Source organism: Bidens hawaiensis, unplaced genomic scaffold, assembly GCF_021521415.1.
Source record: "Bidens hawaiensis isolate Kalapana, Puna unplaced genomic scaffold, B.hawaiensis_p1.1 tig00008321_1, whole genome shotgun sequence".
In the NCBI taxonomy this organism is placed as follows: domain Eukaryota; kingdom Viridiplantae; phylum Streptophyta; class Magnoliopsida; order Asterales; family Asteraceae; genus Bidens; species Bidens hawaiensis.
The window spans coordinates 177,603-195,246 of NW_027491591.1; the positions used below are offsets into that span (position 1 = coordinate 177,603).

Below are 17,644 nucleotides of genomic sequence, written 5' to 3' on the forward strand. Positions count from 1 at the left end.
ATACCGAGATTTGTGCGCTTCACTCAGGATATCAGCGCGAAGATTCTCATCAAAGGGAATCCAGATGCGATTGAGATAGCAGAGAATCCCACTCAGATTGGGCACAAAATGCGCTTCCGCGCCACACGCTAACTCGGCGCGAAGGTTACCATTACTGATGGATGCGCGCTGCGCGTCACGAATACGCGATTCAAGGTTGCTTTGAATCGGCGCAAAGTGAAGCTGGGTGCGCGGCAAGATACAGTTAAGTTGGCAGGGTTTTCGGCTGAGCGCATCGGCTACCACATTAGCCTTACCAGGATGATACCGGATCTCACAATCGTAATCGCTGATGAGTTCGTTCCATCGGCGTTGCCTCATGTTAAGTTTCTTCTGATCAAAGATATGCTGAAGGCTTTTATGGTCAGTGTAGAGGATACACTTAGTACCATAGAGGTAGTGTCTCCAGATCTTCAAGGCAAATACAACTGCACCAAGTTCGAGATCGTGAGTTGTATAATTCTTTTCATGAATCTTGAGTTGCCTTGATGCGTAAGCGATAACCTTGCCTCGTTGCATAAGAACACAACCGAGACCTTGGTTGGATGCATCGCAATACACGACAAAATCATCATTACCCTCAGGTAGCGCAAGAACAGGAGCTTCACACAACAATCGCTTGAGCGATAGAAAGGCTTCTTCCTGCTTCGAGCCCCAAATATACGGTTTACCTTTGTGCGTTAGAGCTGTTAAAGGCAAAGCGATCTTTGAGAAGTTCGAAATGAAGCGCCGGTAATAACCAGCTAAGCCCAGAAAGGAACGGATCTCGGAAGGAGAGGATGGCGTAATCCAGTTCTTGATTGCTTCAATTTTGGATGGGTCGACATGAATACCCATCTTGTTCACAACATGGCCAAGAAACTGTACTTCATCAGACCAGAATTCACACTTGGAAAGCTTAGCATAGAGCTGCTCGGTGCGAAGCTTTTGCAACACCAACCGAAGATGTTGCTCATGCTCGGCCTTGGTCTTAGAATACACCAGAACATCATCGATAAACACAATCACGAATTTATCCAAGAAAGGCCTACACACCCGATTCATTAGATCCATGAAAACGGCGGGTGCGTTGGTTAAACCGAAGGACATGACCAAGAATTCAAAATGGCCATAACGAGTTCGAAAAGCAGTCTTCGGAACATCTTCATCGCGGATGCGCAACTGGTGATAACCAGAGCGGAGATCAATCTTCGAGAAACAAGAGGCACCTTGGAGTTGATCAAAGAGGTCGTCAATACGCGGTAAGGGATACCGGTTTTTAATGGTGAGTTTGTTCAACTCGCGGTAATCAATACACATGCGAAACGATCCATCTTTCTTTTTAACGAACAACACCGGAGCACCCCAGGGCGAAGAGCTAGGGCGAATGAATCCTTTAGCAGTCAACTCTTGAAGTTGGCTTGCCAATTCTTGCATCTCAGCGGGCGCAAGACGGTAAGGAGATTTAGCTACGGGGGAAGCACCAGGGACAAGATCAACACGAAACTCGACTTCACGAGCGGGAGGGATACCAGGAAGATCATCAGGAAAAACTTCAGGGAAATCACGCACAACAGGGATATCGCGAAGCTTCTTTTCTTCAGCAGGTTTAACCACATGAGCTAAGAATGCAATACACCTTTTCCTCATGAGCCTTCGGGCTTCGGCGCAAGACATAAGCTTAAGACCGCGGGAGGGTTTCTCGCCGTAGATATGAATATCACCATTTTCTCGAGGTATGCGAATCAACTTCTTGGCGCAAATAACTTCGGCGCGATTCTTCGAGAGCCAGTCCATACCAATGATAACATCAAAGCTTCCAAGAGGCATGGGGATGAGGTCGATCAGAAAATCGTTTTCGTTAAGGTTAAGCGTGCAATCTTTGATCACAGAGTTAATTAAAACAGTTTCGCCATTAGCCAATTCAACTGAAAAATTTTCTTTTAAGTTATCGCGCGGTCGCGCAAGCTTCTGCTCAAAGGCGCGAGAGATAAAACTTCGATCGGCGCCAGTATCAAAAAGTACAGAAGCATAAAATCCGTTAAGCAAAAATGTACCATTAACTACGTCATTATTCGCTTGCGCTTGGTGCGCGGTTATGTTAAAAGCTCGTCCGCGCGTCACTTGGTTCGAAATCTGGTTCACCGGATTCGCTTGCGTAATCTGAACTTGTAGCCTTGGGCACGCGTTCCGGAAATGACTGGGATCACCGCAGTTAAAGCACGATCTGGGTCGTGGGTTTTGGTAGGTTGGTTGTGGGTTCTGCGGGTAGACTGGTAGTGTTGGCGCAATTGGATTGGCGGGAAGGACTCTACAGTTCTCAGCAGTGTGACCAGCGCGGCCACATCGGTTACAAAGTCGACATGGGACTTGAGGTGGGTGGTGGAGTCTACAGGTTGGGCAGAAGGGGTGGTTTCCTGTGTAAGGTTTCTTAGTTGGCGGGGCAGGGAGTGCTGGATTGGTTAAGGCATAGTTATGGACTACAGGAGGTGTTGGGTAGGCTGACAGTGGGTTAGGCGCGTAAACTGGGGGTTGGTAGATGGGTTGCTGGACAATGGGCGGGTTGGTAAGCGCATAGGCCTTGCGCCTGCGCTTGAGGTTGTTACGGTTTGAGGGTTCAGGTTTGGTTTCTGTTGGTTCAGGGGCAGTCTTGGCGGGTTTGGTTTTCTCAGTTCCCCGCAGGAACAGGGTTCCTGTTCTGACATGGTTGTCGCTGAGCACAGCGGCCAACTCGATGGCGTCAGAGAGGGTAACTGGGTTTCTAGCCCATACAGAATCTTGAATTTCCATGGGGAGACCCCCAAGGAATTTCTCTATGGCTCGGCGGGAAGGGGTAACAAGGTGAGGGACAAGCAGGCTTAGTTCATGGAAACGCGTCGCGTACTCGCGCGCTTCACCGCTGTATTGCTTCAAGTTCCAGAATTCTTCCTCCAAGCGCTTAACTTCGTTGGGATGGCAGAATTCTCGCGTCAGAATTTCCTTAAATTCCTCCCAGAGCATGCTGGAAGCAGCTTCTGCGCCACGCGCATGAGCTACTCCATTCCACCATGTAAGCGCTCTAGATTCCAGGACACTAGAAGCATATAGGGTTCGTCTGTCTGAGGGGCATTGGGTGTGGAGGAAAGTGTTTTCTATTTTCTCAAGCCATTGGAGCATCACGGTGGCTCCTTCAAGACCTGTGAACTTTGGAGGGTTACCCGCGTTAAAGGACTTAATGTTGTAACCAGAGGTGTTGGTATTGTTTTGGCTCAAAGCTTGGGCTATTGCGGTGGCCATTTCCTGGGAACGTTGCTGCGAGCGTCTGCGCGCGGCTTCTTTCTTCTTGAGATGGCGACGAGATAGCGGAGGCATTCTATACAAATTTTAATTTTAGTTAATATCTTGGTTATAGCGCAAAGTTTTAATCTTATAAAGCTTGGTTTCGCGGAGTCAGTTACTGTCAAAAGTTAAAGTAAAATAAATGACCCTAAATGCAGACTTAATAAAGGTAACAAATTCGAATCAAGAATCGACAATTCATGTATCACCATGACTTTCCGAATTCCCAATTTAAAATATACGAGCAAACGAGTATTGGAGATTGACGATTCATGTATCACCATGACTTTTCAATCTTCAATATAAAATACACAAGAAAATGAGTATTGGAGGTTGACAATTCATGTATCACCATGACTTTTCAAGTCTCCAACCTCAGAACATAATCGTAAATGGAAATTGAAAATCAACTATTCATGTATCACCATGACTTTTCGGATTTTCAAACCCAACAAACGAATATGTAAGAAAAATCAATAAAAATCGAAATTCAACAAAAATCGAAATATCGCGGAATAAAACATAAAATCATATACTGCGCAAGCGCGAGCATATTCATAAATAACGAGTAATTAACAATAAGCGCGCAAACATGAGATTTCTCTCATGCGCGAGAAGGGACTCTTAGGTATTCTAGGCCGTTACGTCTAACCACCTATCCTAAAGTCAACGAGCTCTGATACCAATCTGTAACACCCCGACCAAAGGCGGATTATACATCGGGGCGCCACATATTGTTTCATTACTCGTGACACTATTGGGTGTCAATATTTAATAAATACATTCATTCGCGCACGCGCAAAGTAGACATAAGATAACATAAATCATCATAAATCAATATATTATAAATCATAATATTCGAACAGCAAAAACTTGTCTTGATACATTTTAATCTAGGTCCAAAATAAAGAAAACTTCCTATGTGTCCACAAGCTCCAAAACAGCTACTGCAAACCTGAACATGTGTTAAAATAAACGTCAAACACTTGCGTGTTGGTGAGAAATCAAGTTTAATACAATACATAGATAACAATAAATCTGCGCGCAACATGTGTATGTCTGGTTTTCAACAAGGGTGTAATCTGATCGGGACCAACTCTAAGATTCATAGACTGCCAGTGCTCACAATTGAGCTCACAAACAAGAAAGACTGTGCAAGTGTAAACAAAAGAGAAAATCATAAACGATAGTTCTCCCGTGTTCATCTAATGGTACCATGAGAACTGCGGAATAGACCGACAAGACGGTTAATGATCCACACATACAAATAAACAGCCAAGTCTATGTCCTCAACACATGGGATACTGCGCGACTAAAGTTCATAAACAAGTTTAAGACTCTAAGTTTGTATGAACACATGAACATCCCAAAACATTAAAAATAAAAAGGGATTATGTACGAGATTACTCACTTAATAAACGATGCGGTGTAAGATAAAGCAAGAACCAACTTTAAACAAGCACAAGTTAACCTATAAATAAGATTATTGTTTTAATGATCGGTTTTAAGTCTTGATATAAGTTAGCATAAGTAAATTATTATTATATATATATATATTACCGGAAAAGCAGGACAGAACAGGGAGGAAGACGGAGGCAGAGAGAGAGGCGGCAGAGAGAGCAAGGAGAACAGGAGAGATTAAGTGTTTTGTGTGTGTAGTGTTAGGAAAAATAATACTATTATTTATAGAGAAACCCTAGGGAACACATTCCCTAGAAAAAGGGGAAAAGATCTCAAAAAGCAAAAGATTCCAAAAGCAAAAGATATCAAAAGATATGGCAGCAGGGAAAAAGAGAAAAAGGCTGACAGGGAACAGTAAAAAGCATGGGCGGATCAGATAAAGGTACTGGTCAGGCATGGAAAAAGCAGATCTCAAAAGATAATGTCAGTCACTTTTTCTGCCAACCAATGGGGTTGGTGCGCATGCTGCGCCGAAAGTAACTTTTCAGACATAAAGCAGATTAGGTCAACAGCACAAAAGATAAGACAACACAAAAGCAACGGCTAGATTAAACAGAAGAAAACTCAAAGGGTTCAGCGCGAGAAAGCTCGAGCGCGAAGGCAGACACAGAAGGTCAAGAGAGCGCGAGCGCGAAGGCAGACATAACCAACCTTAACGCGTCGCGGAAAGAAATACATTTCTAAGCGCGCCGCGGGAAGAATCACATTTCTTAGCGCGCCGCGGGAGGAACTAAAATTCCTAGCGCGCCGCGGGAAGAACTATAATTCTTCGCGCGTCGAGGGATGAACTACGATTCTTAGCGCGCTGCGAGAAGAACTACAAATCCTTAGCGCGTCGCTGGAAGAACTACCGTTCTTAGCGCGCTGCGAGAAGAATTACAATTCTTAGCGCGCTGCGAGAAGAGTTCGTTTCGCGTATCGCTGAAACAGGTGGTCTTCACGCAGGATTCCTTGTAAGGAGTCTGGCGCGTGGAGCTGCGCAGACAACCTTAGGCGGGAAGGAACAAAGGATAAGCAAAGAGTTAGAAGAAAAAGAGGGAAACAAGGCGGAAAGAGAGAAGGAGAGGGACGGGACGGCGGAAAGAAAGAGAGAGAAAGAGGCGGGAAGGAAAATATATATTATTATTAAAAGTAAAATATAAGTATAAATATTAAATCATAAAAGAAAGAGATCGGGTCGGAGAAACGGGTACCTGGGTCGGGTCGGATCGGGGCAGATGTTACACTCACGCATCACATATGCTCACGCATATTACATATGCTTACGCATCACATGCTCACACATGTCACACAGTCTACGCGCACGCGCACGTAACATCTGCGCATGGCGCATGACACAAAGTCTACGCGCACGCGCATGCAACATCTGCGCGTGGCGCGGGACATAAAGTCTACGCGCACGCGCATGCAATATCTGCGCGTGGCGCATAGCACAAAGCCAGAACCTATGCGCAAGCTCCATTATTATTATAGCTCATAAGTCGCCCCACGCGCAAGCTTCATTATTATTATAGCTCGTAAGCCGCAACTCGCGCAAGCTTCATTATTATTATAGCTCGTAAGCCGCAACTCGCGCAAGCTTCATTATTATTATAGCTCGTAAGTCGCCTCACGCGCAAGCTTCATTATTATTATAGCTCGTAAGCCGCAACTCGCGCAAGCTCCATTATTATTATAGCTCGTAAGTCGCCTCACGCGCAAGCTTCATTATTATTATAGCTCGTAAGCCGCAACTTGCGCAAGCTCCATTATTATTATAGCTCGTAAGTCGCCTCACGCGCAAGCTTTATTATTCTTATAGCTCGTAAGTCGCCTCACGCGCAAGCTTTATTATTCTTATAGCTCGTAAGTCGCCATGCGCGCAGGCTTTATTATTCTTATAGCTCGTAAGTCGCCTCGCGCGCAGTTTTTATTATTCTTATAGATCCGTAAGTCGCCTCGCGCGCAGGCTTTATTATTCTCAGATCCGTAAGTCGCCTCGCGCGCAGGCTTTATTATTCTCATAACTCGTAAGCTGCCTCGCGCGCAAGTTATGTTACATTATTATCGAGATGCGCGCTCCGTCTTTTATCAGGCCTCGCGCCGCTATGATGCGTGCTATATCTTATTTATGCCAGGGCACCATCATTATCATAAGGACCGCAACATGTCACCATCATGAAGAAAACCTCTCACAACTCAAAGACAATAAAGACAAGGCCGAAGAAAAGGGAAAAAACCGCCTCATGGCCTAACACACCTCATAAAGTCCAGCGCTCCACCTAGACGCTTGCGCGCCCAGGAGCAATGCTGGACTTGGGGGGCTTGTAGGGGTATGGTACTAAACCCGGTTTTACGACCCTAAATTTATTATGTTTGGCTTATTTTATTATATGGACTAATACAATGTTATTGGGCTGAGGGGGTTTTGTGGAGGTAACCCTAACTGGGCTAGGCCCATTAGGGTACCATGATGGTGGCCATGAGGCTCTCTATATAAGGAGGTCTCCACCTCCTTATTAAAGGGTCATGCTCAATAAGAGCCACCACCACTTTTTTGTGTCTGTAAACAAGAGATCTTTGAGATTTCTTAGCAGTCACATCCACACCCCCGAAAAACCATTGCAGGTCTCAAGCAACCGGAGAAGAAGATCAAGACGTGGTTCGTTCATCTCGAAAATCCGTGGAAACATCGTCATGGATCAGGTCAGATTCATTTCATGCTTCGACAATAACTAAACTAACGGTTGCAGTGAATTTCATTAGCAAATCGTACGTTTAAGTGATCATGATACACAAATAAAGGTGACACGAGCATATTAACTTACAATAAGACTTTTATGGGTTCTTCATGGAATAAAGAAGGATGTATTAGATAATACATAGTCAGAATATACAATTAATGTGTCTCTAATAGGATATACAAGTAAAATTGGATGCACAACTATGTTGTCATGTAACACTGCATGGTTCTTTACTGCGTCTGGGTATATCACATCAAAAAGTGATTAGTTTCCTCTTTTATTTTTAATTTGTATGAAAGTATGTTTATTTAACTATACCTCGTTCCACGGTTTATATACAAGTTATGCTTGATTATCATATGTCGATGTGTGCTGTGATTAGGTATTTGATTCACGGATTGTCTTGAATGAGAATTTATTATTATGTCTCTGACATATAATGTTAATATATGAGTAACTGGATAATTAGGACGATACATTAGACCAAATATATGCAACCGCATGATGATTTAAAAATATGAGAAACAATTGCATTCAAACTTTACAAGAAGAACAGGGGTGGTAATACATTATGGATAATTCATATCCCGTGCTGTGCTAGATTATAAAATTGTATTTCGTACCCGCTGGTTAGCCTATGCTATTATATCCTTTTATAGTCATGGGTCAAGTAAACTCGGACATCAGCTATACTCATTTATAGTCTCATGTGTCGAAACCTGAGCTTAAACTCACATAAGAAACCTACTTAAAATTATATAATATTCAACTATGTACTCGTCTCACAATTTGGATAATTTCAAGTTTCTAACAACTTCAATATGTATGTTTTTAAAAATATTTATTAATTATGCAAAGAAATTTGGTTTCAATTAGCATAAATGAGTTAGGGCAATCGGATGGATATATATCATGTATCACCTGATACTGATAGGCTGATACCATACAATTCCTAAACCCAAGATGTATACCAATCTCATATTCAAATACTTGTCTAGAATGTTTCGGCTTTCGACCTTTCCCGTCAAGTTCGGGTTCAATTTTCAACCTTAAAGAAGTGTCTCAAGACTCAAATCTAGATGGACAAAAGTGCAATTCTTATAAACACAAATACTTTACAATCGAAGTACAAAGGATACATGAATAATAAATATTACACATAAGTCCATCACAGCTGGAAAATTATCATTATAGTTAAAAAAGTTTAAAGTGATAAACCTGACTCCTCATCCTCATCAAGGCTACCAACGTAAACAAAGTAAAGTGTCCAAATCAAACCAAACACACCAAAGAGGATCCACCCGAGAAGGTTGTTGCTTAGACCAAAGGGCAACCCCGTCCCTTCCGTGCTCATTCTCTCGTCCACTAGAGCCATGGCCGCGGGGCTAGACATGGCTGCAGCCACTACTGCAGCCATCAATGAGGATGCACCCATCCTCAACCTCGATGCACCATCATCCGATGTGACAGCGGGCTTACCTTCCATGGAACATCTCACTTTTCCCATCTTGCTCATTGTTGGCAATCCTAATCATGATTAACAACGTACATCATTAATAGTGTGTGTGTATATATACGCTACATGCAGAGACGATCAGTTATTTTGGGGACGCATTAAAAAAATTAAAGCTCTTTTCATTTTTTCAGTGACAGTGACAAATCCAGGATTTTTTATTGTCACTAGGGTAAAAATGAGTCATACCAGAACGGGTCAGGATAAAAAGTTACATACATTAAATTACATATATTAAACATGCATTTGTGAAAAAGAGTTACATTTATTCAAGCAAAAATTACATATATGATATATAATATATAATATATAATATATATAATATATAATATGTATGTATTTATATAATAATAGACTTGTTATCTGTTTGGATGATCTAAAACATACCGAGAACCGGAGAACCATGGGTGGTGGTGGGCTTTTGGAGCAACGAGAACGACGGTGATGCGGTGGAAATGGAAGCTGAGATGGATGCCATCTTTTTCTTTCTTCAGTTGAGTTGCACTAGTTCAAAGTTAAGGGTTTAGTTTGTGTTTTTTATATAAAGTTGAATGATTTTGATTGGTTTTCTAAAGTTTTATTCTATGCAACCACATAAATTGGATTGCATGGATTGCGCCTCATCTTTACTCCACCACTGGTGTTCCTCCACGTGGCATGGCATCCCTACATCACAATGAAATGTTTGGTTTCTACATAGTGATGATGGGGACACGATCGGATATTAGCATCCAGATATCTGAAATTTATATAAAGACTTTTTAGTTATTGAAATATTTAATTATTATAGTAATACATGCGTGTGTTATAGCACCTGCTTTGTCTTTCTACTTTGCAACATATAAATTAGGTTACAATATTCCTTAGCATTTACCTAAAGGAAAAATAACTACTATAATCATTAGTTTTAGCATTAGTACGTACGACGTAACAACAAACAAAAAATAGGATGGGACTTTAAAGATGCAAGTGTGGATGGCCAAAACATTTGGGTGTTGATGCTTATTTAGGCTATGTGTTATGGTTTAATTAGGTTTAACAAGCAAGAACTGGTTAAAGCGACATGTTACTGTTATGTAGGCAGTGTGGCTTTAACTAGCTCAACAGTTAACTAACATGTTGTGGGTTAACTAGCTTTAACTTAGTAGTTATGATGGAGGAAGGATAAAAAGTTTGATTAGTCGTTGGTAGGTGGCCTAACATTCCATCTGTTAAAGACTGTTACCACGTTAACAAACCCTACATATATAACGCCTCCTTCTTAATGCCTTGGTGGGGTGTAGGAGGCGTTAAGGGGCTGCCACATCAACCATAATACTGGTTAACTGACTCCATAACAACTAGCCTTAGTGGCAAATAACAGTTATGTGAAATAGGAACCAGAATTAGATGACCAATCAAGCCAAATATGGAAATTTGGTATCGAGTTGTCGAGAATTGAGAGTGTAAACTATAGGGTTTGCCTCTATATTGAATATTTTTTTTTATATTATGTAAATGGAGAAAGTGAACCATAAAATTACGGTTAAAAAGTGTAACATTATATATGATGGGTAAGATTAAACATTTTGTCTAAAAATTCACTTTTTAATTTCAAATAAAGATTTCGAGTTGTTTAGGTAGCTAGAGAACGTTATATCTTTACTTAAATCATTTGTAATTTGACTTTGATGTATAGTTTCAAATAAAACATGATCCAAAAAGATTATTAAGTTCTACTCACCGAGCTTCTTTCAAACCACGTAATAATAACAACCTGCTTCAAACTTTTGGATTTAAAGTTATTATTATTCCAAAACAAGTTGTACTTTGTTGTGATTAGTAAGATATTTTTAAAATTCTTCCATGTAAAGTTTTGAAATATAATGAGAAAATTATCTGAAAATCATTCAAATGAATCGAATACGATAAAGATATCTAAAAATAAGAGTGTTACAAGTATACATATAGACATTGTAATATCTTAGCTTAGAGAGGAAACTATTCTACCAAACCGCAACTAGAGGTGTGTTTCAAGTTGTTTTATTTATATATATGGTTAGTTACTATAGTAACACACCCAACTACCGAACCAAATAAGAGACCTCGGGTTTGGGTTTTATAGTTTGTCGAGTTCGGGTTAAAACTAATGACCAAAACCGCAATGAGTGAAGTCTATCTATTCAAGTGGCTTGGTGAAGTGGGCTTATTCAATGTACAATAGGTTTGATTTATGGGTTAACCCAAATCAACTTGTTTTCACAAAATTCAAATGGATAACCTACTTCAAACCGAACTCTTATTAAACCTTGCCCAACTCTACTAATTATCGTTTTTAAGTTTCTAATAGTGCCATTGTGTTTACCCCTTCAATATAACATTAAGACCGGAGTTCCTTAACCCTCTTAGAGGAAATATATAAGATTTGCAAACTCAAATAGGGATGAGATCGGTACCGTACGGTACCAAAAATATAGATAACGGATTTGAAATTCATTCGTAACCAAAGGTTTTCAATTAACCAATAATTGCATAAAATTCATTCATAATCAGGAAACCAAAACATACAAAATGTCCAAAACCAACCTTATCAATCTTATAGAAAAACAAGAAAGGTACGGATACCAAGTACGGTTGCTAATATCCAAGAATAACTCTACATTTTTCAATCGGTACAAAATACCAAAATACCCGAAATATACCGGTTTTGATACCGAAATTAACGAATAGCAAATTTGAGAAAAGTGGGTACCGAATATCGTATTTATCGGTTTGGTACAAGTACCGGTACGGGTACGGTACTGCTTGTTCAGGGGAAAAAACCTCATCCCTACACCAAAGCACAATTGCAAAAAGAATGGTCATTTAAAAAAACACAAAAACCATATGCCAGGATATATAAACTATGAAAGTTTTATGTAACACTATTATCTCTATTAATTATCTTCCTTTATTACATTATACACATGTTTTAAATGTAGACTATAGCTCCACCAAGAAAAGATATTGTTTGTGTGAATACGTACGAATGTACGATCTCAAGTGATTTATGGCCGAGAAAGTGTAAATACCGACCAAGAAAAGCTATTGTTTCCGAGAATACGTACAATCTCAAATGATTTATGGAGTGTTTGGGATTGTTTATTTTAAGCAACTTATGAATTATTAATTGTTGAAAAAGTTAAAAGGTGTTTGGTATTGTAAGTTATTGTGGTGAAATAAGTTAATAAGTTTTATGAAAAAAGCTATAAGGAGTTAAAATAGGGAATCCCAAACACCCCATATATGACCTATAAAGTATAAATTGTAAATGTAGAGTGAAGAAGTTACCCACTTAATACATGTATATAAACTATTAAAGTTTTATGTAACACTATATATATATTTATAAGAACTTTTAAAAAATTAAAAACTGTTAGGAACTCTATACAACCAAATATTTTTTTAATTCTTTTTATACATTAACATTATTTTAGAGTAGTTTTATCATATTTTATATAACAAAATTTGATTATATATATTAATCACGAGTTTACATATGTGTAAAATTTATATACCAACAAATATACATAGGTGTAAAACAAAACATAGATATGTATAACACAAATTTTCAAAATTGTAATCGTAAATATAGTTATAAAAAAATGATAAAACTACACGCAAATAACATTAACATACAAATTTTTTTTATAAAAAACGTTAGTTTTCAAGGGTTTCTTCAAGTTCTTAAACAATTTAACAGTTCTGTAATGATACTCATCCTATATATATATATATATATTAACTTGTTATTTTATTACATTATAAACAATTTTAAATGTGGCCCATAGATTGAAAAAACAAAAATATACGTACGTTCTCAAGTGATGTGGACCAAGAAAAGCTATTATTTTTTGAATATGGTCTCAAGCGATTCATAATCTAGAAAGTCTAAAATATGGTCTAACCAAGAAAAGATATTGTTTTGTTCTCTCTCAAGTGTTATGACCTAGAAATATATTTAACTTGAATTACAATTATTTATAACAAGTTATATTGAACTCTAGTGAAATTGGAGTTGGGTTGTTCAAATCGTGAATTGCTTACCTATCGCTCGTTGACTCGTATAATTAGATGCTTAAAAACTTGAGTTGATTTGGTTCACATTCGCTAGCTTGTAAAATGTCCTACCAGAGAATAAATCTTTCGTATAAAGACTCAAGTTGTTTTAGGCTTTTAGCCCATGTGGTTTTGTCTCGAGTAACTAGCATGTTGACTCGTAAAGTAGTTCATTCATCATGGCTGGGATGTTGATGTGTCCCTCTCTGTTGTGTTCTTGTTAATACATCTGGACACTACATGCCATCTTGTTGGAGAATGTGAGATGATAGTGAGAATTTGGAATGATGCGGCTCGGTGGATTGAATAATGTTTTCTTCAAGTCTAACCCGTTCGGATTTCTTTCTATGGTTGGATGACTCCAGTTTGGGTAAAGAAAAATGATAGATTGTTGATGTTGTTAACATGACAAATTGGTGGATGATTTGGAGAAACATGAATGAAAAGATTTATCTTCATGGTTATAAGTGTGATTTTACTTAAAAATGATATTGCTAAATTTTTCTTTCTTATGCTAAAAATATAATTAACCAGTATATAACCCTTTAATTGTAGTAAATAACAGTAACAGATGATCATAATAATTTGATCATTGACTAAGAATAATCGGATATATAATACGGAGTTAATGAACTTAACAAAACTCTTTAAATCTCTATCCTAGATATTGGCACGTGTTTAATGTTTTGTACATATAAAATAAAACTTGTTCCAGAAACCTGTGAACGGTCACTCAAGTGGTTTAGCTAATTATAGAAACCCTGCATGTATGGACCATATCTTACGATGTCGTTTGGAATTAAGGTGTGAAACGTACGTAATGTGAACAACAACGTTGGAATCTCGAAACACGTATTGGTTCACATGCTAACTTTCAACATCTTTTCTATTGACTATTTGACTATTGACTAGTCAAGTTCATACAAAAGTGTGGAACTCAGCATAATAATTTCAAGATATTAGAACGTATATACTGAATCTAGAAAGTGTATAGAATAATCATGTAGTATTATTGGTGTTCAATATATGTTACTCCCTCCGTCTCTTACTCTCTTTCTAAATGTCATTGTTTAAAAAACACAAAGTTTAAGTTAGATTGAATGATTATTTTTTTATTTACCAAAAAACAATAATGTCTTTGAAAATTAGGTCAATCAATATTGTTTATTAATATTAGTTGTACGTGTTTACGGATAAATTTTGAACTTGACTAATAAATTTTGAAATTGTATATTTGTAATGGGACACATAAAAAGAAAATCTTGATACTTTTAATAAGACGGATAGAGTCATGAGTGCAACAACGTATCGTGATAAGTTTTACATAAATTGACTTGTATTTTTTTGCGATTAAAAGTCTTAAAAATTAGTTTGAAATCCGTTAAGTTTGTTTGTTTTCTTTTTTCAAACAGGTGTTAAATGAAAACAGAAAGATGAAACCGGTGAACCGTTTTATGATGTGCGATAATCATAGGAAAACTAAAAAACCGTGGGACTAATAAAATCCAACTTTTCGAAAACAAAGTCATACCCTAAAGTATGACTCAATAAGTCCATTAAAAAATTAATTATTAAATTAAGCCTAATAAAAAAAACATTACTTAAGGCCGGATTTTTTTCTCACCTTCAGCTCAAAACTTTTTTACAGTTTTTTATGACGGCATTGGCTCAAAATATTTTAACGATTTTTTATGACGGCATCAGCTCAAAACTTTTTAACGATTTTTTATGTCGGCACTGCTTTTTATTTATGCATATTTAAAGTGTGTAACTCAGACACGCTTCATATAGGTTGTTTATTTAATGTGTCACCCCAACTTAAAGGCATATGGTCTGGACCTAACCCTTAATTAATTTTCGTGAGGAAAAGTAAAATGAAAAGTGGAGTCAGACGACTGGACAACCACATCCCTTTTCATTTTTGGAAAAAATTAAACAGTCAATTCAATTCTTTAAACAAATACGACTTGAACACTGATAGTTTATGACGACATGTAAACGTTCAAATACCTATTTAGGCTTTTCACTTAAAACAAACTTATTACAATTAATTGGCAGGTAAACGAACAAATGCGTTGTATCGTAATCTCCTTTTGGATAACAAAAATAAATTATACTAAAAACAAGCACAACCCGTTTAACTCTGGTTGAATTCACCACTTTTTTAATAGTGCTCCTGTCACCAACAAAAACTATGTTCGTATGCTTAAATCTTAATAAAGAGAATTTAGATAATATTAAATGTCATTCTAGAAGAATTATTTTACTATTAAGTTACTAGAGACATAAACTGAAGGTCACATAAAATATATATACACCATATAATACATATTTAATCATGATCATATAATATATTATATATGTTTTATCTATATACTCCTCCCTGTCTAATACTCAAATCTTACATTTTTCGAATAGCGTTTTCGCATAAAACTTGGTCAAAAGAATTCCTTTTTGTATAGATAACAACATGTCACTTATTTTAATGTATATTATTTTAGGCTTAAGTTTTTATATGATCTTAAATATATAAATTCTCAATAAAGTTTGCTTGTGCAAGAATACTAAATAATCGAGTCTAGTAACTAGTTATAGATATAGATCAAAAAAACAAAGATTATGATTTTGATTCAAATTGAAGTTATAGGATTTTGACTCTATATCCTGATAATATAGAAGATGATTCTTCGTGTCCTGTAACAAAAGCTCTCGAATTTTATACCAACGGAAGTAAGGCCCGAATACAAGCTTTAGGAACAATTACCAAGAAATTTGAAAACTTTAGCACAAAAATTAAGCATGTATGCATATCATCTCCATCACAAATTAGAGTATGAATCTATGAAACAATTGACGGTTGATCTAAAGGGAGTTGTAGATCTGCTTGTGAAACAATGGGTTCAACAACCAGTATATGCAACAACAAGACGAGTTATATTATGGACATGGAGAAACTGAAACGAAATTGGACTGTTTTCTTCTTGAGACAGTAGAATTTCGTTTCAGGTTATACATGTCCATAATATAACCGTTTTATCAATGAATATAGCGGTGGTCGAACCTATTGTCTCACATACAGATCTACCACTTCTTGGACAACCATCATTTGATTCATAGAATCACCCTCTATTCACTTTTCACCAACTTGTTGACCATAACATGGTCAACCCTCCAGAATTCATCATCGTATCATTTAGATTACTAGATTTCAAGACCTTTTTAAGCATTTGACCAGGCTTGGAAACCTCTTCGTTCCTTGGAACATATGCAATCTTTTAAGGATATCCAAGTCACATTCTGACTAGGTTTCCCAAAACAAAGGGATATTGAGAGTGTGTACTTTAGAGAAATGATACTGAAAGATTTGATTCTAAATGTATCCACTAGCACCCTTTTATAGATACAAGTTTGCTGTTTGTTATAGGACAAGAGTACTAAATAATCGAAATATATAATTAGGAAACTACAAGGAAATGCTCTTTGTATGCATACAAGTATTTAACATATATATAAGTGTATATAACAATAATCTCATGTATATTATTTTATTAATTGAAACAACCTAGAATGAAGAAAGCTTTAGGAAAAAACTAGGAACTTGCATAACATCCATCATATGAACACATTAGCATATAATGACACTATTGATTGACCCCTTATAGGTCAGCTAAGTCAATAATCTTTCAGCTTAATTCTTAACGGTACTGAAGAGGTATGTACCCGCCTCAACATCGAGCGAGGCGGGTCAACCCACAAGATATAGACAAAAGGCTTGAAATCAAGATATTATGAAGGCACAAAGCCAAAACCTATGCGCATGGCGCATATCACATATGCTCACGCATATCACATATGCTCACGCGTATCACATGCTCACGCACCATATATGCTCACGCATATCACATCTGCGCGTGGCGCATCCGCGCATGGCGCGTATCACATGCTCACGCACCATATATGCTCACGCATATCACATCTGCGCGTGGCGCATCCGCGCGTGACGCATATCACATGCTCACGCATATCACATCTGCGTGTGGCGCATCCGCGCGTGGCGCATATTACATATGCTTGTGCATATCACATCTGCGCATGAAACATCTGCGCGTGAGAATAAAGAGAAGACCTTGCGCATCCTCAGGATAGGCGCATATCACACATGCACATAATCAACCTCGTCCTTATCCAAATCAGGATAAGGACAACCTTGATTGTGCACGTCAGACAACCTTCCAGAAGGTATCCTTTAAGGAATAAGAATATGCTGATGTTGACAGCTGCCAAAGAAAGGTGGACAACTCAGCAAAACCCATGTGCTACCACGTGATTGCACATGGGTCAGGTAAAATACCTGGGTCAGAGAATAATCAATAAAAAAGCACCAGGTGTCCTAAGGACACGTGGCGCAAAGCAATAGGAGGAGACCAAAAATGCCCTAATTGGGTCTGAGCCCAATCATTGGAAACCCTAGCACTATAAATACCACACCACCTCCACAAGGAGAGGTAAGCAAGAGTAAGCAACAACAAGCTAG

At 38.1% G+C, this 17,644-nt stretch overlaps 1 protein-coding gene across 1 annotated transcript; it reads right to left on the reverse strand.

The window, feature by feature from the left end:
- Positions 1-8,586: 8,586 nt before the first annotated feature.
- LOC143637462 (photosystem II reaction center W protein, chloroplastic-like) lies at positions 8,587-9,609 on the reverse strand. The gene is made up of 2 exons (XM_077104848.1): positions 9,421-9,609; positions 8,587-9,047 (listed from the first exon to the last, which is right to left on the reverse strand). The coding sequence occupies exons 1-2, from the start codon at positions 9,509-9,511 to the stop codon at positions 8,725-8,727; spliced, it is 414 nt and encodes a 137-aa protein (XP_076960963.1). The 5' UTR covers positions 9,512-9,609; the 3' UTR covers positions 8,587-8,724.
- Positions 9,610-17,644: the final 8,035 nt, after the last annotated feature.